At 47.2% G+C, this 27,044-nt stretch overlaps 1 protein-coding gene across 1 annotated transcript; it reads right to left on the minus strand.

Moving 5' to 3' along the window:
* Nucleotides 1-107: 107 nt before the first annotated feature.
* Nucleotides 108-17,371, minus strand: LOC144133843 (uncharacterized). The gene is made up of 7 exons (XM_077666921.1): nt 17,265-17,371; nt 15,883-15,910; nt 10,649-11,391; nt 8,526-8,605; nt 7,239-7,449; nt 1,742-1,892; nt 108-239 (listed from the first exon to the last, which is right to left on the minus strand). The coding sequence occupies exons 1-7, from the start codon at nt 17,369-17,371 to the stop codon at nt 108-110; spliced, it is 1,452 nt and encodes a 483-aa protein (XP_077523047.1).
* Between the last annotated feature and the right edge of the window lie 9,673 nt (nt 17,372-27,044).

Genomic DNA, 27,044 nt, shown 5'->3' on the forward strand with positions numbered 1-27,044 from the left:
TTTGTGCTATCGCGTGGAAAAACCCGATAATTTGGCACTTGGCAGGTAGCGAGCATGAACAAGTGTCTCTTTCTGTTCTGGTTCGCAAATTGGAAGGCAAACAGAACTCACCCTTGTGCTACGGTTTTCTCGAATAGGCTTGTGAATTTGGTCCACGTGCCGTGCTCGTTGTATCGGAACGTGCCGATCGCTATGATTGTCCTTCTGGATTTGTCTCCCCCTTGAAAGTTCTTAAGTTCCTGGAAGAGGAAGAGAATGTTATTCCTTTCAGCCGCTGTTCCTACAGATAGACGTTCAGGATACCAAGCTGGATTTCGACTGCGGCTGTGTTTCATGTCTGGCCGGTTAGAACACCCAGTTCTTAGCCGTGGCTTCTGGGCTGTAAGCGATGACGACCGGAGTCGTTTTACTTCTACGATTTTTTTCATGAACAGGAACTGCCTAAAGTTTAGCACATTCACCAAGCGACATTCTCAGCCTCCCAGCCCTCAATTCATACAGGACTCCAGTGTCGCAGTCGGCGCCATAGGCAGATTTAGAGTTCAGCTGCTTTCAGCCAATTTTTAATTCAAAGCCTATGTTCGTCGGTTGTAAAAGGAACAGGCTGTTATGCTTACCTCGTGTATTTTGCACAACTTTGCTTTGCGCGTATTTACTTTTTTCACGTCTGCATCTTTCTCTGTTACATTCCTTGTAACTGCAGTATTTCACCGAGGAGTGATTCACTTAATATTATATCCTTTGCACCATCTTCAGTGAGTTGTTTGTTTTTATTGCTTATTTGGTATTCTCCTCCGACATAATCATTGCAAACGCAATATTCTCTTCCCTGCTTTGAAGTTTGAACTTTTTTCCCTCTGCCTACATATGTATGAGCCTGTAAATGCCTACATTATCTAAAATTAAATAAATATCCTTCCTAATTATCCCGTGTACAGGTACTTCATAATGGAGTGGATGCCATGCAGGAACTAAGCGCTGCACGCTGTACCGGGTGGCTGCCGATGCCCCAGGCCGTATCTTTGGGCTCTTCTTGAGGGTACATGAAATCACCTGTCTTCGGTTTACTTAATCCAGACGTTTAATTTATCGTCTTTAGTTTAGAGAGCAGCAATACGATTCTTGTGAGCTCCTTCCAGAGAAAAAAAGCGCTGCGCGTTGATTTGGAGGCAGGCACTATTGAAGCGACATAACCAGGTTATATTTCCCAGCATTCCAACGGGGCATGAACGGTTACAGTGGTAGTTTTCTCTCAAGACAACTGCATGACATTACACCAGCGTTCTTCATCTCTCTATAATCCTCCCAGTTTTCTCCCCAGCGTCACGCGTTGCTGTGCTTAAAGGACGTAGCAGACATTTTCATCAAGAGGACGATGAGCGCCAGCACCGTTCACCTCGTGATATTTCCAGCATGAAATTATCAAAAACATTGTTTTCATCATGACTGAAAACATTCTCTTTAGCCCATGCTCTTTCAGCGGTGTAGTGCTAGAAAGTTAAAGTTGATCATCTTCGTGTGCCCCTGCTCTCAAGGCGCAGGGACGAATACGCACCAGCCCAAAATGATCCTACCGTGCCGGTAAAACGTTCCCGGCTGAAGCGCATTAGGTTCCCAAAGGACTCAACCGAGCACCCTACTGGCAGTCAGCAGCTAATAGCGTCCACGCCCAGAGCATGCAACCACTCTACAAAGTGCGGGGCTTCGTACGTAGATTAATTCTGCTGAACGGAAGACGCACCTTGAGGATGCCACTGGCTTTATTCTCTACCCAGTCTTGCAATATCTCGATGGGTGCTATCAAGCCAAGAAACCCATAATTCCCGATGTTGCCAGACGCAAGGTTCGTAATAACCCCTTTGTTCTTCTGGATGGTGGCGACGTCAACGTACCTAGAACAGAAAAAAAGACACTTGGCGTCCACAAGTGACTCCAGTGCTGGAAGGTATAACGAGTAGCTAGGCGTGGGCTTTGAGGCAGGCCATACCCAGCAGTTCTGAACAAAAGTATGTTTGGGCGGGAAACCGTTTATGAACCATTTTTTCATATAATTAGAGATTTCTTTATAAAAATCGATGAATTCACAGATCATCCGCCGGCTGTCTTGTATTTTTTTTTCCAATTCACGTTTCTGCTATCGTCGAAAGCGTTCCCCATTGGTTTTCTATGGCAGCCTCAACTATTTGATGCGATCGATAGAAAAACTTTAAAAGGCAGATTTTGCTGTATATCAGAAAAATGAACCATTACCTTGAATACTTCCATAACAGTGTCTTACAATTGTCCGATTTTTATAATTCCTGCCCGAGAAGGCTGGACTTAAGTCTTCAAAGCTGTATATGACTGATAGCGTGCAGGTGCGATGGAGAGGCTATGAATTGCTCAAGCGACACTGTTTCCGAGACTGACTTGACATAGCCGCTGAGCTATCTTGGCGTGAAGAAGACAAGATCTCCCTAAAGAATACTCAGGTGGAAAAGATTACTACTGCTACAAGCGAAAGTAAGTCCCAGATCACAGCGCTGACTGCCCGGCGGGATGATGCAAAAGCAATGTGGAAGAAATAATAGGGAAATGTGCGGTTTCTAGTATTATCTCGGCATAAATGTGGACATTTATATCATTGCCGGCCAAATTTTAAAGCATATATTCAGCTTCCCTCATCGAACGCGCCTAGCTTTTTATCTATCAGACGCGCACAAGTTATTGGCAATTTCGCCCATTTTGAGAAGAAGCAGAATGCACACCGATTGACTAAATAACATGGTAGTTAGAGTTTTTCAACAGTTTTATATTTAAAGAAGTCGAATTGATCTGTGTCCCGACCCACTCGTCTAATCCGGAGAACGAGGAGGCTCACGCACAGACGCGAGGCTTCGTCGGCCGAGCAGTGAGCTCGCCCTCCGACACGGATTCCAAGAGACGGGTTATTTCGTTTCATGGCATCACTCATCACTTTAGGCTGGAGAGGTGTGCGCATGCCCCTTGCCACAAATACTTAAAGGCGAAAAAGTTACCTGGCTCCACATGCAAACACACTTCCTTCTGAATCCGGTGGTGCTTGCCCTAATTGCAATAACTGCGGCGAAGAAGCGACGTACGACCGCGTCCCCTGGAACCGCGCAAAAGTTCCCACTGCCCCGAGCGGACTTAGTACAGCTCACGTGCTGGTCATCTGCTCCAACACGAAGATTCAATTACGGGCCATCGAGCGAGCCAATGACGTCGCCGCCAGCTATGGGCTTGCGGCAATCGAGTACGTCTCATAAAAGTGTTTCCCGAAAACGCTTTATTGATAGGAGGAATAAATTGCTTTCCGTTATATTAATGTCAATCTTTAGTTTGCATTTTTTAAACAGAAAAAATGCTTGCAGCGGGGACAAAAAGCAGCTCTGAGCCAAGCTTGACTGAGTCTCCTGCTCCTTTTCTTCGCAGATTTTGCAATAGCATTTTAAAAACGTTCAATAACAGTGCGAAACACGCCCTTGCACCACATGCCAATTTCACGCAGCTAGGAGATAAAATCTCACTAAAGAATGCTACGAATACAAAAATTAGACACTCGGTAAAAATATTATCAGAAACATGAAAGATGACAATGGAAATAACTCGCCAGAAGAGAAGGAAAAATTTCAATGTCTAATCGAAACGAACCAAGTAGTGAGCGGCGAAATAATGTATTAAATAATATTTTTTTATGAAGATAGCTTGATTAAGAAAAAGCTGCCGCGGTGGCTCAGTGGTTATGATGCTCGGCTGCTAACCAGAAAGACGTGGGTTCAGCACCAGAGCGGAGGTCGCATGTTGACAAAGGCGAAATGCTAGAGGCCCATGTACCGTGCGATGTCAGTGCACGTTAACGAACCCCAGGTGGCTGAAATTATCCGCCGCCCTTCAATACGGCATCCCTCATAGGCTGGGTCTCTTCGGAACGTTAAAGCTGAAAAACCAAAGTACAAGCCATGTATTCAGAAGCTCGTTCAAGGCAAGAAAACATTGTCATATCACGAAACAATTTAGTGATTCTGACCACAATTCCTCACAACCGGTGCTAAGCACCACAATAGTGACTCACGGGGTGGGCTATGATCACTCATGAATGTTTCGAATTAGCTGAATTGTGCTATAACATGGTATCAACACAATTAGAATGTAGCCATCGTGTGTGGTACAGGCCAAATAAGAGGCGACAGAAAAATAAACATGTAAACGAGAGAAGTAGGTATATATTAATATGGCAGAACTGAAACGAAAAAAGGTCTGCCTCACAACGTGGCTGCAGCGCTGTATGGACAGCTCTCGAGTGCGGAAGAGCACCACTGTGAAAGCCAAAGCTTTCCCTATTCTCTGTTGACATCTGAGGTGGAGCGAAGCCAATGTGGTGGCGTCTTCATGCTCAACAATTGAATTGCTAGTATTACAGCGTAATGCGGTAAAATGGGACACAGCTGTGCTGCATGTGCGAGCTATGTAGCTTTCTGCGGCATCGTTCGATATTCTCAGGGAGTGCGAGGTCTCCGGGGTATAGGGGATGGCAGCCACATGCTCGCTTTCACAGCCGTTAGCGCGCGTGGAGAAACGGCAAGGGTGAAAAGGAGGAGGTTGGGGAGTGAAACGACATTGTGGTCCAACGGCGCAAGGTGTAAAACCTCTCGAGCCCTCGATGTAAAACAAGAAAGAAAAATTGCACGTCCAGACTAGAGCAGGCGAATCAAGGCTTGTTGGCTCGCTGACTAATAAATGAGGCCCTTGAGACTCAAGCTAAGTTGATCGCCAAATGCAATTAAGCAGGCCTCGACCGTAACGTGTTTGCTGTAGCCGCTGAGAACCTAAGATTCTCATGAATATTTGCAATCTCTCAATGGCGCGCACGGCACTAGTAGAATTGAATAAACATGCATTGCTGGGCCATTTTGCTGCATATTCCCAACGAAGAAACCTGATGAAAGGAGTGCGTACACCAGAAGAAGCCAACAGGAGGACGAGCTGCGTTGTCCACAACTTTATAAAAACACAAGCACAGCTCGAGAGGCTATAGTGGCAACAGGAACACAAATGCAAGTGACGTTTACGCGATTCAGTTTTCTATTCAATAAGTAAAACGAAAAGAATTGCATTGCCCCCTTCTTGTGCACACGATTTTTTCATCACTGCCTTTAAATCATTAAATGACGCGATCCCATTACAGGCGAACTGAGAATAATGTCGTTCGGAAACCGCTTCGAACATACAGCTGCACATAACTGTGAGCTTGAGTCAGGACCTGGAGCCAAGCACAGGGTACAGCCTATCTACAGCGTCTCTAAACGTTCTCTGCCTATGCAATCAAGAAGAAATCCTTTATCGTTAAATATTCCCCGACAGCATTTGAACCAGCAGCCTCGCAGGCAAATTAACTTCACTTTCGATGCCTTAGACAGCACAGAGATTGCTGCAGTTTCTCCGGCTGCATCGTCTAGCTGGAAACTTCTAGTGATGTGCGTCTAAAGTCGGGCTCTTCGCAATATCTCATCTATTCGTTCTCTGCAGCGAGTTCTTGCTGGGTAGCTGAAAGTAGGGCGTGCGCTGCAGTGTGCCCCAGACGGAGCACTCTATACACGAAATGAGTAAAAAGTTAGTAAGCGCTCCTCTGGTCGCATTCTTTTTTAGGGGCAGGTTATTAAGGCGAAAGCCTTCAATGGCTCATGCTGCGTCCTTCCGTCCGTCCGTTACGCTCTTGCGCACATCGCCTCCGCGATGGGCCGCACGCGCTAGAGCGAGCTGCTGATCTCGTAGGCGATGTTGCGTCATTGGTAGTTCACTGCGCATGCTCGAGGTGGCGCCACCGGCGCCTGCGCTTGCCCGCGCCAGACGACTCGCAGATGTCCACAGAGTCGTGTACCGCGCAAAATCCCTATTAGCGCTCGCTTCAATGATGTCTCAGAATACGGGCAAACGCAAATAATTAATATCTTAACTCACTTCAGTGACACAAGCAGCAACATCGCGTTAAACGCTTTCGCCTCATCGCCCTTTAGCTCAACAAAGTGTCCCCCCCTTAATGTTCAGTCCAAGCCCTGGCACAGAATTTTATCACAGAAAATACATATTACTTACGGTTGGTACCCGAAAATGATTGCCTCTTCAAAACGTGCAAACTTATAGCAACTATAGAATTTTACCAAGCGTTCAGTGTCCTCAATTTGTTAATCTCAGGACCGCCGGTACTTGTTTCAAAGCCTTTTCCAATGCGCCTCTTCCAACACGCTCGCCAGCTTGAGTGCGCGGATATTAAAATACGTATCCGGCGAAGTAAGATAATTATGCTGCCCACATAAGAATAGCGAGTGGTGGCGACAGCTCGCCAAGACTCTACTGCAGCCAGGCGGATCATGCGCGTCCTTCAGTTCAAAGAACACGAGTGTGCGAATACGGTGGTACGTTCAGCGCCAAAACTCCTGAAGGATACCCGACTGCGAGTGCCGTCTTCTATGAGCCTTCTTAAAAAGCAACACGACTTGCCTGCAATGAAATTCATGCCTAAATCTAGCGTCGTTGATTAGAAACATCAGTTTTCTTGTTATAGTCAATAACTTTTTGCTAAGCCCGTCGCGGACAATATTAATAAAGGGCAGTGCTTATTAATTCATTAAAAGATGTTCAGACGGGTGAATTGAGACATGTCAGAGGAAGATTTCCAAAGTTACAGCTTAAGATGACGTGTAACGGGGGTGCACGTTTCCCTCTGGACTCAGTATGTGACCCCGCGGACTGTCAGGTAACAAGCAGCTGTCACAAAATAATCTGTATCTCGGTACTGCTTCCGGAAAGCACTGTGACATTTTCCGATTCTTATTCAGACCTTGCTGGCGAGAAAATATGTCCTGTGACTTTCTTAAGTTATGACGTCATTTCATGCTTAAGATAACTGCGAAATATCACGTGGGGAGAGACCGGAGAATTCTGAAGAAAAAACTAATATATTCTTTAAAACAATCGGGATGTGAAATTCAGCTAGGTAACAATATGAAATTGCTCCGAACAGACGCGTACTACTTTTCTACTTTGCAAAACTTCACTGCACGTCCAACTTAGCTTGCCAGAGGCACGAGGAGTCTTAATTTCCAATGGCAGTAACAGTCTTGAGCCGAAAATAAATTTTCAGAAGTAGCAATCTTGCCGACATGCGCGTGCCTCCATCTGATCTGCACGGAATGGCCGGAACGCCCACAGCCAGTGCGTTGTAGAGTTCCACTCACTTGATGTCGAAAGAGAGGCCTCCCTTTGTCTTCGAGTACGTTTTCAGAACATTCTTGAACGTCTGGAAGGAGCTCTGCAGCTCAGTTGCCATCACCTTGCCACTGACGATGAAGACGTCCGTATAGTATAGGTAGTGGCAGACGCCATCGGGAACATACATGTCCGGAAATAAGGCATGGGGGCCCACCGTGCAGATGAGCAACTTGATACCTAAAATAAGGCATGAACATTCAGTGAGAATTCGTGTCAACATTCGTAAAGCATTTCTGTTACATTCGCAAACATTGATACGCAACAGCGCATATGAGCGAGAACACAATCACCGGAGGGGACAATAATGTTCCGCTTTAAAGTTATGACGCGAGAGCATAAAAGTTAACTCGCATATATTCGAAATTGGTTGTTCTCTAATTTACACTCATATATCGCTGGGAGTCATACCACTCGTGGCGCCGCTAGATAACAATATGAAATTGCTCCGACCAGACGCGTGCTAGTTTTCTACGTTTTCTGCAGAACTTCACTGCGCCTCCAGCTTAGCTTGCCAGAGGCACGAGCAGTCTTAATTTCCAATGGCAGTAACCGTCGTGAGCCGAAAACCTTCAGAAGTAGCAATCTTACCTGCATGCGCGTTCTTCCATATACTCTCCCACTTTTTGTCCCTTTCATTTCCCTATCATTTTTCTTTTCTTTTTTACAGCTGCGCTGTCTTTAAGTTGAAGCATTTTCGCTAGCCTCCAAGTGTCTGCCACTGCCACGACAAGTGGCTGCTGCGACCACAACCACCGGTGGGGCTTGTGAAACCCCGGCTGCAGTTGCCGAGCAACCTTTCGCGGTCAATCATTAATTGCATCCTGCTTTTGTGGGCACTTTTCTCGCAATCCGGTGGGAAGGTTGTGATGATGTCACAAGATCGCGTGATCTATATGGCGTGTTTCCTCGGGAAGAGCAACCTGGGTCACACGTACCCCAGGTTCCCTGGTTATTTGCCGCCCACGCCGCTGACGGCTACGCCACAGGGTTTTGCGCTAAGACCTAATGATACGGGTACATATTCTCTTTTCCCACATTTTTTGACAAGAGCCGTTGACATAACCGAATGTGTGGCGCTGGTGCTCACGCGCACTCTACTGGCACCAACGGGTTGCCAGTCAATATTCCATCACGTGGTTTAGTAACAGTCATACTGAATGTGCACGGTTATTTCGGTTCACCCATTCGCATTTCTTCGCGTGCTGCTGACTGCAGCAAGGTCAACATCGCAGAGCGGCGCAAATATACTTTGCCTCCTGGGCCCGAAATCCATTTTGCAGCTTCACAAGTCTGGTTGGTGCAATCATCATCATCCTTAGCCTGACTATGACAACTGCAGGACAAAGGGCTGTTTATATCTCCCCAATCAACACTGTTTTGTCCCAGCTGGGGCCAGCCTATCCCCACAAACTTCTTAATATCATCCACCCACCTACTTTCTGTTGCCCCTTGCTACGCTTCTCTTGGAATCCTGTCCGTTACCTTTAATGCCTTCGCATTAATTTCCCTGTCCAAACCCATTTCTACCTTATTTCGAACAGCATGTCATTAGCCTATGTATGATCTATGGACTACTCTCCCTCGTTCTGTCCCTTTCATTTCTCTATCATTTTTCTTTCCATAGCTAGCTGCGCTGTATTAAAGTTGCAGACTTTTCTTTAGCCTACAAGTGTCTGTCGCTTAGGTGATTATTGTTAAGATAAATCTGTTATATCCTTTAGTCTTGAGGGATGTTTGCAAGCTGCCATTCTTCTGACAGATCTTTCAAAAGTGCGTTCCACCCCATTCTTACTCTTCCAGTTATTTCGTTCTCGTATTCCGGAACTACGGTCACTACCTGCCATAAATATACGTATTCCGTTACCACTTCCAGCATCTTGTTACCAAATGTAAACTGTTGTTCTCTTCCGAGACTGTTGAGCACTGTTTTGTTTTTCTGCATATTCAATTTAGACCCACGGTACTGCTCTGCCTGTCTAATTCATTGACCGCGCTTTGCAATTCTTCCCTGAGCAAGGCTATGTTCTCAGTGGGTCGCTGACCAAAACTGGCGGTGGTTTAGCTCTGGTTAAACCTGGAGTGACGTGATAGCTACAGCTGGCCAAGTGGAACTTGCTCAGTTGAGTTGCTAAGTCAGTCTTTCGCCGCTCCGTTTCGCTGGGCGTTCCTTCATCTTCGTCCCACTTGACACGGCGCATATGCACAGCTGTGGCAGCTCGGTTTCAGCGGCGCGCCGCTCCGCACCACGTGGCTGTTCACGTGACCAACCGCGGGACGAACCACGTGATCAACCACGGCGCCGCGCCGCCGGCAGCTGCTCCGCACCACGTGACCAGCCACGGGAGAGCGTGGCGGCGCTGCCACCGCCACGGCGCCGCCACGCTGAAGGCTCGAATTGCTACCGTAATAGGTACTCTCCATTAAATGTATTCTCCAAAAGGTATTCTCCTACTGTCCCCAATCGAGACCTCTGAATACCTCCTGTAAACAGGAGGTGAATAGCATTGGCGAGATCTTGTTTCCCTTCCTGACACCGTTTCTTATTGGAGTTTCACTGCTGACTTTATGGTAGACTGTGGTAACTGTGCAGCCGCTATGGACATGCACCCTCCCAATCGCCACATCATTCTCATCTGGGTTCCAGCGCACTTCAGCAACCCGGGCAGCACGGCCGCCCACGAGCAAGCCTGAGCCATTGTGAACCGCGCAGTGGACGGACCGCGCTCGTTTAGCAGTACGAGGGGCCGCCTACTCTACTAACACGGCATTACTATGCATTAAAGAAACTACCAACAAATCTACTGCGTCCTCATCTTTAAATGACAAAAACCGAGCAGATGGTATGGCATCGATTACCAACCGCCACCATGCCATCCCATTTCCTCGTCTTCATACATATAGGGGAAACATGCCAAAACACCCGAGCGGATTTTAAACACATCAACCAAACTAGCACAAACGAACTGAAACCGGCCCTTCTACAGCATGGTTCAGCAATTCCTGCATAGCTTCTGAGGTTTCGACTGAGTGGTGCAATATGTCTTGAAACCACGTTTTTGAACACACGTATTTTTCCTTTGGGGGCCTGTGTTTTATACTCGGAAGCCAAGCTACACATTTCCAAAGCGACATGCTTCTGCATTTTCACACCTAGTGTTCTCAACAAAAACATTTACAGCTAAGCTTACGGACTTAGTGTATTAATCAGAGGAGCTGTTATATCTTTGGCTTAGCCATTTATATTAATCCCACTCTCCCCACATCTTGTATTTGAAGCTGAAGCACTCCTTGGCTCTAGTTTCATCACGAAAAATGTTTAAAATTGTTGGCCGTGTCTAAAGGTACTGTAAGGTGAAATGGAAAGAAGCATGCTTACAGTCCGTGCAAGGGGGCAGGGTTGTAGTCGATGTTGTGGTTGTAGTAGTCGTGGTCGTCGTAGTGGTTGTGGTTGTCGTCGTCGTAGTTGTGGTAGTTGTCGTGGTGGTCGTACTGGTTGTGGATGTGGTAGTCGTCGTAGTAGTAGTTGTAGTTGTGGTAGTTGTCGTGGTGGTTGTAGTGGTTGTTGTGGTCGTAGTCGTTGTGGTCGTTGTAGTCGTTGTGGTTGTGGTTGTTGTAGTTGTAGTGGTGGTCGTTGTGGTTGTAGTGGTTGTTGTGGTGGTTGTTGTGGTTGTAGTGGTTGTGGTTGTTGTCGTAGTTGTAGTTGTGGTGGTAGTTGTCGTAGTGGTGGTAGTGGTGGTCGTTGTGGTTGTAGTGGTCGTAGTAGTAGTTGTAGTAGTAGTAGTTGTCGTCGTTGTAGTGGTGGTGGTGGTAGTTGTCGTAGTAGTGGTGGTAGTTGTGGTTGTAGTAGTGGTGGTAGTGGTAGTTGTCGTAGTAGTAGTGGTAGTGGTCGTCGTGGTAGTGGTAGTTGTAGTTGTAGTGGTGGTGGTGGTAGTGGTTGTAGTCGTTGTAGTAGTCGTGGTTGTAGTAGTTGTAGTTGTAGTAGTGGTAGTGGTTGTAGTAGTGGTAGTAGTCGTTGTAGTGGTAGTTGTGGTCGTAGTAGTGGTATTCGTCGTTGTAGGTGTAGGGGAGGTAGTGGTAGTAGTAGTCGTCGTCGTAGTGGTAGTTGCAGTGGACCTTAAACTAGTGGTTGTTGTCATTGTCGTTGTACTAGTCTTAGTAGAGGTGGTGGTAGTCGCCGTTGTTGCAGTCGTAGTTGTAGTCGTATTCGTTTCCGTTGAGTTTGCATCAATGCTCTCGGTAGTTGTGGTAGTTCTGGTAATCCACCTTGATAGAGTGGTTGAGTTCGCTCCCCTTCTGGCGTCAGTTCTTCCTGCAGAGTCAAGAAAATGGTTTTCAAGTCCAACCTTAACAAAAACGGTACTGCAAAAGAAGTACTGCATCTTGATTGCACCATAAATAATATATTAACTCAATGTTTGCGCTTCGATTTAATATTTCTCACATACTATAGTTTAAGAAGCTCGCTGTTTCATGTTTCGAAATCCCACGCATACAATAGATTTCCAAAGTTTACGCATTTATCTTTTGTGATTTTAAACTGTTGCCCCCAGCTTCTTTCCTTAGTGATGGAATTTACGTCTGATCGAAAGAATCATGTACACGGCATGATCCTTGAGGAGCAGACTTAAAGCATGTAAACTCCTTTGTAATCCTCTTCTGTATTTTATGCTTGTGTGCACTTAAGGCTTTTTTTAAACTGGATGTCATGTATAAGCACCATTGAGTAGGCAGTGTTCCATTTTGTACATTTATTTCTTCCACATTTGTTGCATTCATCTAGACACGAATCTGCATGCTTGACATTTACCTTAGCCGTGTGCCTTGTGATGCCTATTCAGGAGGATGTGCCTCTGTCAGGCGTCTTGTTACGGCCTTGGCCTGGTCGCATTTTTCGCCCTCTGCTGCTTATTTGAACTGTCTTCAAGCGGTAAAACGTTGCATACATTGGTACTGCAATAAAGTTGGCTTCTAACCAAAGGTAGTGAAGACACACTTCGGTTTCTTGGCTGGAGGTTCTGCATTTTACTTATGCGCTGACCTATGCACACTTAAGAGCAAAAGGCTTAGCCAGAATTGAAGGGCTGAAGTAAGATGCCAAGCTTTCCGACGAATGCGATGACAACTTGTTTTGTGAGCATGTAAACAATGAAAACTTATGTGCTTAGTCCTGCTCCGGCTGCGCCCTGATTGACTTCATCTGATTGACTTCATCTGCTGGAATGCTTCTAATCTGAAAGAGTACGGGTTGAAGCTTTGACGGGTTGGCCGTAAGTCACTGAGTTGTCCCTTGTATAAAAACGCTCATCTTTTATAAACATCTTTCTTTTCGGGTACACTAAACAGTGGTATGTTTACATGAAAGGTCGTCTGAAGTTTTTGTGGTAGCTGGTGTTGCCATGTAAGTGATCTGTGATATCACACCATAATATGTTGTGAGCATGCTCTGACCAATGACATAAAGTTTCTGTTAACTAACTTCATTTTGTGTCGTCCGTAATCAAGACGACATACATGCAGAACCCAGACAAGAAAGGATGGTATCATTCTAAAGAAAGAAACCATGCAATTTCTATCTAGGCAAGGAAAAAGTAACGAACGCGAGTTCATACCAGCAACGGCCGCGGCGATGACGAAAAGTACAGCGGCCAAAAACAAAATCAGCAGCAGGCACAGCAGGTACAGTAGGCACCTTCGACTGAACGAGTCTTCTGAGCTGTAGAGCGAAAGATAATATGAAAAGCTTTCTAAATGTTTACATCGCTAACGGCGAAAGTAGTGCGGTAATGAGAAAAAGCTTGCACTGACATCAAACAAGGACACGCCTAGAAACTAAAGCTGGTGATCCGTACGAAAACACCATGTAAGTTGCCGCGTTTCGAGATAGGCGCTACTACAGCTGGTATTGATCACATTTATTATGAGTTTTTTTGTTTTCGCCGCGCATGAAAAATGTTTATCCCTTACTAATTCAGGGAATAAAAACTATTCGTTACCGTTGACTACCCAAAAAACTTTTTTGATGGCAACAGCGCATTACAGTATTTCATGCTCGTATAGCTCGTTGCCAGCCTCCCACGGCTTATTCCCAAGGAAAGAGCTAACTACACCCCACTGCGCTTTGTGCAACTGTCACCTTGCATCCACCCGCTGTGTTAGCTCAGTGATCAGGGTGCGCGGATGCGGGATCGGCTCCGTCGACAGCGCTTGCATCTCCAGGAGAGAAATGTATTTGTACACCGTGCCCTGCGCCACATAAATGACACCTTTGTGATATAAAACAATCGCCAGCATTCGACTACGGAGACTCACTGTTCATCCTTTCAACACCCCCGCCCTCATATCTTCCTTGCGAGCGAGAAAGCCACTGCGTATTTTTGCTTCAAAAACATCTATATTATTATTAACCTGTTTAATGAAGTTGCTAGGCAGTTGAATCGAGCAGAGGACACCAAATAATATACCTTTTGTGGTTATGGTACTAAAGTGGGCAATGCAGTTAAAGATACCATGGTTAGCGGCCGTACTTTTGTATATGACTGCTGCTTTCAAGGCCTTGGGTGGGCTCGAGAGCAATACCTTTTAATGTGCTCCATTACGGAACCCTTTTGCCAAAGTCGCCTTGGCGCTTTCCAGTTTCAACTCTCCAGCATCCATGGCGGAACAGTCGCCTGAAGTCGTGGCATAAAGCTTGCCCACGTGGCTATTGCAGTCAAATGCAACGTAAATCGCCAGAGCGATCACACGTGCGTGTAAACTTTCGCGCCGCGCCAGGTGAGTTCTTCAGCTTTCGAAGCGTAGGGACGGCTGTTATGTCGCCTCCGGGTCTTTCCCGAGCGTCTGGCGATGGCGAAGACGCCGCGGCCGCAGTCCTCCACGACCGCAACACCAGCGCTTGGGAGCCGGTGCGAGTGCGGGGAACGAGGCTCCTTTCAGCCGCAGTGACGTCGAGAAGCTAAATTCTGACGCTGTCGCGTATTTGTCGCATTTCGCCGTATGATCGCCTATCCGGGTTTTTCTTAACATGGTTAAGTCATCATCGTATGCTCTTCGCATTGAAGAGGAAAAACAAAAACAGCAAGAAAAAGACGCGGGACCAGAAGAAGACACACGCAGACTGTCGCCGGACGTTCAAGTGATTTATCATTGGTTCTACCACGTATTTAAGCCACTACTTGCACAAGCGCATAAAAATACTACATTCGTCAAAGTCCGGACGTCATTACCAACCAGATAAAAAATGCCTATGTTTCAGTGAGAATAACAGACGGGTCACTTATGCAAACACGTTTGTTTCTTTTTTTGATTATAAGCGCTTCTAACAATTCGAGCTCGTGCCTTGACTTTCCGCGGCCGATAATGGTTGTGGTATTATTCAAAGCTGAGCAGTTTTGACACTCCTTCACACGTACGGCCAGGTTGCCCCCTGTACCAGTACGCAGCGTTCTGCCGCGTTCCCTGAGTGAAGTAGGGATAGAATATATGTGGCATTGCCAACATGTGTTTCTCGAATGCGCTGAGAAAAATGCGCTCGTGTGCGCTCGTGTGTTTTCGTGCTGCGAAATGTCAGTGCCCGTCAGATCCCCAGAATATTCCGCACACTTCCACTACGGCGCCCCTTTCTTCTTTCGCTACGCCTTCGTCCTTTCCGTCACGGCGCAGTTAAGGTGTTCACTGAGAAGTGGGAGTTCCTGCAACTTTTATTTCCTCAAGCCTAATTCCCATTTTCTGTGGTAGCATGGGAGTTGACAAATCAAAACCCTGCTGAGGTTCGAGACAAAAGTGGCTGATTAGTCAGAAGACGTCATGAACACCTTGCCAGCTGCAATCCTGGCCACCGGTTTGCACCCACCATTGCAGGTGAAATTGATTAGTTGGGAGAGGCCATCCGACCGTGTGCGCCGTCATCACAACCTTCCCAACGAGTTGTGAGAAACCTGGTTTCTAGATACCAACATGGAATGAAAATAGAAAATAAATATAAGGAAAACAATATTCTATGAAAAAGTCGTGGCGGTGAGAGAATATCAGATATTTGGTAAGACAGAATTCAGAATATGGCGGCTGGTGGGCCGTTGGTTGTAAAAAAAAAGCTGTGACAAATGCGCAAATCTCATGCTATCGCTTTCCACTCCTGGTGCGACTAAGCGTCTCCATAGCTTTTCAGCCTTTAAACGCTTCGCCCTGAATGACGTGCGGCTATTCTGCGTCGGCATCTGGTCATTTTCGCCGCTTAATTCTGGGTCGAATATCCTGAACCACAAAGTGAATTGCAAAAGTTTAAAAACTAGATTCGCATGTGATGTTGAATGCCTCTAATTTCATCGTATTTTATTGTGCCCTAAAATAGAATGTTAGAAAATTAAGCGGTCAAAATTATATGACTCCTAATCTTCTAACTGCTTATTGCCACACACCTGGTGTCCGTCATGCCGTACATAACGCTTTCTTCGACCGTATTTGCGTATCTTAAACGCCTCGCAAAAGAAAAAATTGAACAGATTAAAAGACTGGAGGGTACACTCAAGCTCTCTCTTAAGGATATGAAGCGATAGCGTTGATGATTAAATGGTCATATATGTCGAATTGGTCATTCTCAACTTTCATTCATACGTCCTTGGCAGTCCTCACACCACTCCTCCTGCAATGGTGCAGCGTTTAAAGAATGCACTGACAACACCGGCGCAGGATTTTCTGGGTAATGGGGCATTTAACGCTATCGCGTTAAAATACCCAGTGTCTGACGCGTGCATTGATTTATGGAGTTTAAAGTCTCAAAGTGACTAAGACTATGAGGGACGCCGTAGTAGAGGGCTCCGGATAATTTCGGCCACCTGGGTTTCTTTATCGCGCAATGAATGGCACATTACACAGACCACTAGCAGCAGGGCCTCTGGGCAGTTTGCTCACAATCTGGTGAGCAGGTTGTGATGACATTACAACGCCACGTGACTTAGTTGACTGACCTGCCACATAGGCTCCTTATCTTCGAAGTTTGCACTGATTATTTTGTTCACGGCGAACAACACCGACGACGACGCCGGCTTTCCCGCATCATAACACCCTTGACGCTGAGGCGTTAAAAATGAAAGTGACTCAACAAAAAATGACCTGTCATGGTTAGCAGGCGGCAAAATGAAGAGAGAAGTCCTCTCGCCACTTCTAGGGGAAGGGAGGGTTAGGCGGGAACTTGGCTGCCACGAGAACCATGAGGGTGGTGGCATGAATAATAATAATTAGTTTTTTGGGGAATGGAAATGGCGCAGTATCTGTCTCATATATCGTTGGACACCTGAACCGCGCCGTAAAGGAAGGGATAAAGGAGGGAGTGAAAGAAGAAAGGAAGAACAGGTGCCGTAGTGGAGGGCTTCGGAATAATTTCGACCACCTGAGGATCTTTAACGTGCACTGACATCGCACAGCACACGGGTGCCTTAGCGTTTTTCCCCCATAAAAACGCAGCCGCCGCGGTCGGGTTCGAACCCGGCAACCCCAGATCAGTAGTCGAGCGCCCAAACCACTGAGCCACCGCGGCGGGTACGGCAAGAAGGGAGGAGGTTAAGTCGAGGGCGGATGAATGAGGAACCTGAGGCCAGTTGCCATAGGAACAACTGTGCGGGTGGCTACCTTGTAAAGTGAAGGCCCCAATCAGCTTTCGCTGATTAATGCGGCATGAAGGGAGGAGGTTAAGTCGAGGGCGGATGAATGAGAAACCTGAGGACAGTTGCCATAGGAACAACTGTGCGGGTGGCTACCTTGTAAAGTGAAGTCCCCAATCAGCTTTCGCTGATTAATGCGCTCCGCCGGCAACGTTATCACTTCAAAGAAGCAGGAGACAATGCTTGCGCACTGGTGTCACATAATCATAATTAAGCGTTGCCGTACTTGTTGTGTTGATACTTCATTTTTCTTGTTCTCCTTGCTACTTCTTGTTCGCAATCAGCGCGTAACAGCGAGTGATGCCTGTGGTTTTCTTACTGGTTGAAATGGCCCACCTTTCCAACAGGATGTCATAAGGCAAGCCGTACAGGTCCCAGAACTCGGTCTCCGACATATCATCCACATTGGAAAGCCCCAAGCCGGTTTCGGTCCCCGGGGCCATCGTGGTGAACGCCGAATCGCCGCTGTACGTTGTTTGGACGGTGGTGCCTACCTGCGTCTGCACGGATATCGAGAGACAGGGCGGAAGTAAAGGAGAGAAGAAGAACCAGAAAGATGTACAGCTGTTGAAGACTGCTCTAGCAGTAGAAGGCCCTCAGAGCAAAGAGGCTGAATGTTTGAGAACACAGACGAAGAATCCAGTAGTTGTCGATGAAACTACACAGGGTAAGCGCACTTATACTGTTCAAAGACCCATTGGAAACCTTGCAGTTATAGAAAATATAGTAAGTGTTTATGAGTAGCCATTACAGTAGTGTGACATGTCGTACGTGCGTATTGGAACTACTGGAGAAGCCAAGAGGCCGATTGTTGGTTTTTAGAAAGCGACGAGAAAAGATCCTAAGATCAGAAACGAAAAAAGATCCTAAGATCATAAGAAAATATCAGAAGGTTCCTGCTGGAGAGTGAAATAATAAATAATTAACTTTAAAATTTCTCCTTATGTGGCTTTGTAAAAACAAAACTAATTATTTTCAGATTAAACGTGTGCTACGTATATTTGATGTATTTTGTATGTTGTTAATATTTTTAAACTTTTATTTTGTTCACTGTCTACGTTAGCCGCCTGTAAAAGACGTATGGTATATGCTTGCAAGTTTTGTTTGGAATTTCACCTTGTTTGCCGTCGCTGCACGATAGGGCAAGAGCCCCTGTCAGGCTAGGCCTTTAGCTCCTGCTTTATTGCGCGTTTGTTGCCTGTTTAACAATGAATAAACTTAAAACTTCAAATAAGCTGACGTGTCACCAAAGATATTTCACAGTACTCCTCAGAGGGTAGGTTGGTTAATGATCTGGGTTGACAGGCCGCGATAAGACAAAGTAGCGGATTCCAGGCAGTATGAGAATGGCCCTGACTACTTAGTCATTGCAGCAACGCACAAGTCTTCTTATGTAACACCGAGTCGTTATGAGGCATAAGATAAAAAGAAAAGATGCCACGACTAAATAGGGCATCCAGGTCAAAATACACCGTAAGGAACGGGGATACAGTAGGAACACTGCATCAGGAACAGGAATATGGCCTTCCAATGCACTGATAAATCTACATGCATTCTTGTGGGAAACGCAGTGCCCGCTCGCTGCGTCCTAAGGACAATGCTCTAACAGCTTTTTTTGGCTAATGGGCCTCCTTGTTTCCTCGTGAAGCATCTCTTTACCTTTTCTGGCTTCCGTGGCATGCGATAATTGTAAATTTTATTTCGAGGGGGCAGTCTATCGGCGAAGGTATGGAGAGACCTGAAGAATAAATCATTAAAACTACTACATAATAAAAATTTAGCTGTGGTTTAACTACTGCTGAATCTGGTTAGAGAGCGAAAGCTGTGGCGTTTAGGGCAAGCAGATGCGGCTTGGTACCTGTAACGTTGAGTGCGTTCCGCACACCGGATAGGCAGCGCGCCCACCCTGCCACCTTGGTAGGCGGCAGTGAGTTGATCGCGAGAGGTTGGTAACCCATTGAACGCTGTGGCCTATTGCTGCAGTGACGCGTGTCTGCCAAAACCTTGTCAGCGCTAACGCATGCAGCCCACATCTCCCTGTCACCGCCGCCACGTACCTTAAAGCGCGATTGAGGCGTCCACTGACCCAGGGAGTCAGTTATGCGCCCTTCTTTACATCAAATTCATCGGAGTCTAGCAGGTTGTCAGCGCCAACGCCAATGCACACATTGAACGCCGACGGCATCTAGACACGGAGGCGAGCGCTCGGCTTCGGCGTCGGCGGCGGCTGAGTGACGTCATAGCTTTCACGTGGTTTCTCCTCGGGTAAAGGTCAAACTCGCGCACACGGCTAAAAGTTACGGAGGGGAGTACTAAAGCTTTCGCTTTAAAAAAAAAAAAAACTACAGCGAATGTTTATGACATTGAAAATGAATGGTTTCGTTCTACGTAGACTACAACGATGAGCGGACAGTACCGCGTGACGGAGCGCGAGCGTTACGCAAAACCGCGGGCGGGTTGGTACCCCTCGGACTACTGTTGATCCAGGTTAGAGAGCAAAGATTGTGGTGTCATCGGGCAGCTGGACGCGGCTTGGCGTCTGTAACGTTGAGTGCGTTCCGTTCCGCACACTGGATAGTAAAAATTGAAATTGGTTTTTCGGGAAAGGAAGTGGCGCAGTATCTGTCTAACATATCGGTGAAGACCTGAACCACGCCATAAGGGAAGGAATAAAGGAGGGAGTGAAAGAAGAAAGGAAGAGAGAGGTGCCGTAGTGGAGGGCTCCGGAATAATTTCGACCACCTGGGGACCTTTACGTGCACTGACATCGCACAGCACATGGGCGCCTATTGCGTTTCGACACCATAAAAACACAGCCTCCGCGGTCGGGTTCGAATCCGGGTACTCCGGATCAGTAGCCGAGCGCCCTAACCACTGAGCCACCGTGGCGGGTTTGTATGCAGTGTAAAGCGTGACTGAGGTGTCCACTGTCCCAGGGGGCCAGTGAGGCGCCTTTCCTTTGCTTTATAAGCTCCCGCTTTTCGTCGGTTTTGCCGCAGCTCCGGAGCGGCTAAAGGTCGCTGGAGGTCAAAGCAATGCAATCGGCGAAACTTATGAAAAATGGCGCACTCAAAACTTTCGCTTTAAAATGCTGTGCACATTAATGTTACCTGACAGCCCATCTTATATGTCCATCTTATATGGACATGCCTAGGGTCATCTATCAACCTTAAAAACGATGACACTATTTTTATTTATAATTGCGAAGAAAAAGTACGGCCAGATGGCGCACGAAGATGATGCATTCTCTTGAGATCATAAATGGCGGTTTGCCAATATCCCTCAAGGGAAATATACCTACATCTTTATCTGACATGTACTCAACAATGAGTTCGAATTAAAAAGCTTCGAATTAAAATGAGGTCTACAGAGTGAGCTATTGAAAGGAAAATGATTGTTGTAGCGATAGCAGACAGCAAGAAGGCAGAGCGGGGCAGTAAACAGACCCGGGTTAACGATATCGTAGTAGAAATCATGAAGAAATGGGATTCGGCATGTGGCGTAATGCGAAGTCAAAATAACCAATGACCCTTAAGGGTAAAGGATTGGATTCAAAGAAAAGGCAAGCTTAACAGGGGGCGGCAGAAAGTTACATGGGCGGGACAGATTAGCAAGTTTGCAAGGGTAAACGGGTGGGAAGGGGCGTGGCTGGTCTGGGACGTGGTTAATCAGATAAATATGCCAGGGGCCTTTGTACTGTAGTGGACATAATCAGGCTTGTGGAATGATGATTCTTCCTACATGTTTCAAGGTTTTGCTTATGAGATACTTTGTGTGGTCTCACGGGCTAGTTCTGACTGCACAGGAATTAAAAAGTGTCCCACCAAACATTCTCAATTTTCTTCGTAATCTTAGAGATGCTCTGCGCCATGCAGGGCGTGGTGCCAGCACAGCAGCAGAAGCCAAAAGTGCTTTCCCGATTTTCCTGCGCTTTTCAGAGCTAACTGTTCTTCTTAGGACAACACGTCTAGGTATGACAATGCATCAGTGGCCATTTCCACATTTTAGATGCAATATCTGTTCCTCCCGTCATCCCCCCTCCTTACTTTTAGTGGCGCATTTTTGTCTGCACACACTTTAAGTAATGTTTCCGCATCGCCTTTTTTTCCGTTTTTACTTCTTCCCTCTCCGCACAATGCAGTTATTGATGATGCACAACAACGTTAAATTGGCTGTAGTTGGCGTATGTCTCGTCCGGTATGCACGACGCCTCCGTATTTGTCTTTCCCGCTCCTTTAAAATTATTTACGGAATCTTTGTAAATGTGTGCATCTCTCATTTTTGCTCCAATTCTGAATGTGTACATACGAACGACAAAAGGAGTCGAAGAAAGAGACAAGATAAAGAGGACGGGACAGGCGCATTTCCAGTGACCTTCCGGCTAGCCAGCACCTTGATCTTGCACGACGACTCCCATGGGCGTTTGTTAGTTCCTATAGGCATATAAAGCAATTCTCTCTTCCCTATTTGCCAGGTTGTGGATTTTGCCACTCGATCACGGACTATATTTATGGGTGGTCACTGAAGTGGACAAAAGTACTTACTGTTCCGTAAACGGACTCTGTATATTATAAAGAAGTAAATGTCTAATCAAGTCCCGCAAAAAATCACTGTTGCAGATTTCAAGAGGCAGTGGAACGGTATGCAGAGAATAAGGCTTCGAAGGTGGTTGTTTTCAATGTGAGAAAAACACTTACGTACCGGCTGCGTATAAAAAACAGGTTGCGGTTATTTCCAAGGCCACACATATTAAAGGTTTCCCGCTATATATTTAATTCTACGCCCTCAACCAAACATTCAGACATTGCTGTTGCGCCGCTGTGCGCAAGCTCTGCAGAGACGATAACGTGAGTTAGCTTCACAGCATCGACGTTTGTATAGAAAGACAGCTTGTGCTTTCGTAGAGAAAAGTCCCCTGGACGCGTCACCGGAAGCGAAGCCGATAGCTTAGTGATCAGCCGGCGGCAGGAGACCTCACTTGTCAAGGAAAAAAGGACTGACGTTCTCAGGCGTGTGTTAGAGCGATGAAGTGATTCCTGAGGAATTTGGCACATGTGCTCCAAACTCACTGGCAGAGCTTTTGGACACACCCAAGCCCCGCCGATAGTACATTGGACCTCTTCAATTCGAACTCGCCTGATTGGAGCTTTCGATTTGTTGACACTAGAGTTCTGAACCCGTCAAAACCGCAGCCTTCTTTGAGTGCATAATGGATATTCGACTGTATACTGAAGAAAACAGTGCTTTTTTGTTATACATGTGCTTTCTACTATCATGACAGTTGTCTGCACAAGTGGGTCGATTTCCAGCATAGTTTCAGTGCCTCAGATCTTATAACCGAAGCTCCTGGAGATCTCGCGGTCATCGTTCGAATAAAAAATTCTGGAGGGCACTTTCATGATCCATAAACTGCGTGAGGTGAAAGCCTTTCCGCACGACTTTGGATGCTACTATTGCTGCCTCTGTGAATTATCATTAAAGACGATCCATTTGTTTATGATTCTTTGTTCATTCGACTGAACCACTTGGCGCTGGACGTTTAATGTTGAATTTCAAAACCCGGCATTTGTTGCCGTCCATTCTGTTTTTTTTTATTCACTGTGCTGTGACGACTACCGGTGGATATGACGTCATATCTTTTTTGATGCAACTTATTGGCATTTTGAGCATAATTAACTGATTAGCCTACAGTTAGCAAAACTTGCTTCTAGGTTCTTGTTTTCCCCCTCTATCTGGTACAACCATTCTTTTTCTCCTATCTTTATTATTTCTTGACTTATTTCACTATGCTGTGGCGAGTTTATGTGCTTAGGTGGATGTGACGTCCCACCGGTCCCGTGGCTATATCGATATCCGCGATATTTGGACGCACGTTTTACATTTTTGGCTATAATTCATTTACTAATTACCGTACAGTCATAAAACTTAAGTTTCCAGGGTCATTCTTTCCTCCTCTATCTGAAGCAGCCATTTTATTTTCTTGTCTTTATTAGTTCACAGACGGACACGCGGACACGATCGTGCCCGCGAGCATGAGCCATTAAACGCTTTCGCCTTAAAAGAATGCACCGCGTAGCATAGCAATAACACCATTGAGTCGTCCGTCTTACGCGACGCATCGTCGATGCGACGATTGCACCCAACAAACCTCTCATACATTATCATGGCCAACTAACATATAGAGAACTACCATGCCCCCTCAAGTGCTAACACTGAATATCACGTGGCGGTACGTCACAGCGCCGTGATTTCATTGTTTCACCTGCCAAGGAGCCCATAAAACGCTGTAGCCACTTCCTAAATTTGTTTCCCGGCAAAGTGACAACGCCGCATCTCTTCAGAGTAGAAATCTGCACGTCGTTCATCTACTGCCTTATCGCAAACTGTCAGCAATTACTTCCACATGGTCGGAAGTTTGTGGCATTACAACCGGCAGCAGCGGTTGGCTTCATTATAACTGTCAATTTTTAAATAATCGACTGCTATCGCGAAGTTCGATTTATATACCCTTGCCCTAGGTGAGTTGCAATCATTCTGCCCTCACGAAAAACCTCCCTTCTTGGCTTGACATGGCTGTCTATAAATTTCATCGACGTTGCCTTCCTTGAGTATTCAGTTTTCTGCTCATGCGCACTATCTCACTCAACCCTCCGGGATCCGTGAATGGCAGCCGCTGCTGATGTCTATTAAGCGGTCGCTCAACACAAGAAATGAGGAGGTGAAAGTCGAACGCAGTGCCTGTAAGATATATTAGTGAAAGAAAGGCACCATTAGTGTACGTGGCCCCTATGCGCCTAGATCTCATTTCATGAGCCCTGATGAACTTCGTCCCCGATATACTACCACGTTTAAGATACTTCTGCGACCTGAATATACTTTACATACAAATGAGCAACACTAATGTCAAAGAGTATGGTGGAGCTGCCATAAAAAAACGTAGACCAATAAGCTCCTGCCTGTACCACTAAAGTATCGCAGGCTTAACCCAATCGTAATATAAATGAAAAGGCCCGAAGGCAATGTTGTGCTTTTGCCACCCGAAGGTGGGAAAATAACAAAATGGGGTAATGCTACTAAGCGACCCACAGCCGGGGGAGCGGGCCCGGGGAGACTCCCCTGATCTCCCCTGGGACATAGCGGAGGGGGTGGGACATAGGTTGTGGGAATGGGACTGAGGGAAGGGTTATGGGTAATGTGATGGGAATGGGGACAGCGAGATATTGACCCTCATTTTATCATCGCTCGACTTCTCTCTGGCCAGGACAGGGAGGGCGTCGATGTTGTCCAATGGTGCGGCTCCACTTACGGGATGCCCGACCACCCAACGACGCAATAGCTCCGACTCGGAGACAGGGAATCCTAACCCGGGGCAGCTGCCTCGGGCTCCTCCACGACTTTCAGGAGTCCGGTTCGCACTTGCGTAACGCTGCCCAGCTACTACCCGTCAAGTGTTTTTCGCGGCTTTTCAGACTCCGGAAGTATGTGTGGTGGATCCAGCCAATGGAATTAGACTCCCGGGGACCCACCTGTGCTTCCAACCAACCAAACTTGCACTTATTTCCTCCCCTGGCTTGCTGCACACCTACTGAGGAGGCAGTGTTCAGGGCCGGGCTGACCGGGCCACATACCAAGAACCTGGCCGAGGGTGAGATAACCCGGGCCTACTCCACCGCTACTCCCCAACATCGACGGTTTTCGCATCGGTCGTACTAAGGTCCCCCTTACCTCGGCGTGCCGCGCTCTAGCCTCACGGCCCCGCGGTCAGCCATCCCTGGCTGCTTCCCCGGGGACATCGCTCCCAAGGAGCCCTTCTGCTGGAAACCCCCGCGCGGACCTGGCCTCTCCGTGGCCAGAAACCGACGCGCCAGCCGGTAGCCACGCACGCCCCCACGTGCAGAGGCGTTTTGATTTTCGAGCACTTTTTGAGCCCAATTCCGTGAGTCCAACCTGATTATGAAACCAGGCCTGCCTCCGCACAGGCATCGGACCTCACGTGCGCGACTGGCCCACTCAGTCGCTTGGGAGTCGCTGCCACTCCCATGGGGTTTTGCATCCCCAGAGGACGGGCCCCGGCCAGCCCATCCCCACCGCTGGCGTTGCACCGCAACAACGCCTAGTAGCCGAAACTACACCGGCCCGTATCCGGTGGCAGGGGGGGCCACGGGCAGGCCGCACAGTCGGATTTCCCCCCCAACACGAATGTCAGGCGAAACAACAGCTGTGTTATCCAAAACCAAGAGCAGCACATGAACTGAGTCCTGGATGCTACCTGCAGTCAATGGTAAGCAGCGGCAAAAGCAGCGCCCCGTTTACGCATGCTCTACCGTTACATAGCAGCATCTACGTATCCAAGTCCAGATATCCTTCGTACGACTAAACCTGTTACTATGCGTGTATAATAGTACCAGCGACCTGTTCTGGTGACTGCGGCCACATAGAAAAAATTCCTATTGTTTGCGCTTATACCTTTGGCTGACGGTGAAACCATAGACTATCTCTAGCGGCAAAGTTGTTTGCTTCATCCGAGTCAGCTCCGCCGATTTTTTCAATGACACTTCTAACATCGCGTAGCTACATTTGGGCAAGGCGTAAACGACGCTTCTTAATACGCGTTATAATCGTAACAATAAGTTACCCCAACTCTGTAGAACGTAAGGAGAGGTTTATAAAGCCTATGCAATGTATAGTAGCTTTGAAAACAGGAGCATATTACTCACTTTCGTCCGGGACCGTCGCATACGATGCTGTGAAAATAACAAACTCAGTTAAGCGAAAGCAACCGATCGTTAAACACAATACGAATTTTGCTTCATGAATGAATAAACGAGCTGTTTATTTAAAAAGGGAGGCTCAAGGTGGTTTTTTGGGGGATTGGGTTGTTAAGGAAGGAAAAAGTAGGGGTCTATTCGTACATGAAGGGACGGCATGCGTCGTCTAGGCACGCTTTACACTGGTTTGTAGAGGCCACTTATCTTAGCATATTTCCCAATATCTTCCCAGATACTGTTCACTCCGGCTCTGCTCAGTGCAAGAAGTTCCTCGCCATCGGCGGAAAAACAATGTTTGGCGACGAGGTCGTCGCGTCCCTTGCGGAACTCTGAACCATGCCAAACCAGGTGGTACAGATCAGGACGACACATACAGCCACAGTACTGGCACTTCATGACGTCTATATTGCCCCTTGATGCTAGCGAGGGCCGGTAAGCAATTTACGGATGTTTCGCGTGTAGGCGGCATCGGTGATGACTTTAATAATGAAGATCTGTTCATGCCGTGTGAGAGCAGCTGAGGTGTCAAGGTAACCCGGTGGTGTAACGGCCGTAAGTCGCGCACGGCTGGTCTGTTTGGAACGCTGTAGGCTGCTCGTTAGAACAGCCAAGTTTGTGGACATATCAGCAGGGTCGCCGGTATCGGCGGGGTATTCCAGCGGAGTAAGGAACAAGATACTCTGCCGAGCCGCGTTGTGAGCGGACTGGTTCCCGTCGTCATCGCCTGTGTGTCCAGGGATCCACGCGAGGCGGACGCGCACGTTGCGCGTTAAGAGGGCTCTGAATACAGAAGTAAAGCGCTGTGCAATTGGATGGGTCGAGAATGGTTTGTGGAGCTCACGCTCAGCTTCATATCCATTCGAGATTATTCGTATTTTGCGCGACATGTCAATTTGTAGCAGTGGATTGCCTACCAGGACGTTTTGCACCTGCAGTAGAGCGCCGTATATAGCGAGCAGCTCCCCTTCCTTTATGCGCCCATCGGGTGCACGAATAGTACGGCCGCCGTTGAAATTGAGATTCTCACGGCTGCCATGCCATTTATATGGCGCCGTCTTTCATGGATGCATCTACGCATATGTCCTCTTCATTTTGTTCTCCATCAGCGGCAGTGTGCCGTGCTAGGTCAAGCCGCGCCGCCGTTTGTGCTCTGCAAGGAGCCTTACATCTGCAGCGGTCGAGGTGTGGACGAAACCAGGGCGGTGCCGGCCGGCATTCGTAATCAACCGGTGCAAAGAATTGGTGGTCCCGTCGTTCGAAAGCGCGTTCTTTTTTCGTGCCAGTTCGGAGTGTTTCATGCCGAGTTAGTTTCCCAAATGATTGTGTATAGGAGGAAGGACCGCTGCTT

The sequence above is a fragment of the Amblyomma americanum genome, chromosome 5 (genome assembly GCF_052857255.1).
Source record: "Amblyomma americanum isolate KBUSLIRL-KWMA chromosome 5, ASM5285725v1, whole genome shotgun sequence".
NCBI lineage: Eukaryota > Metazoa > Arthropoda > Arachnida > Ixodida > Ixodidae > Amblyomma > Amblyomma americanum.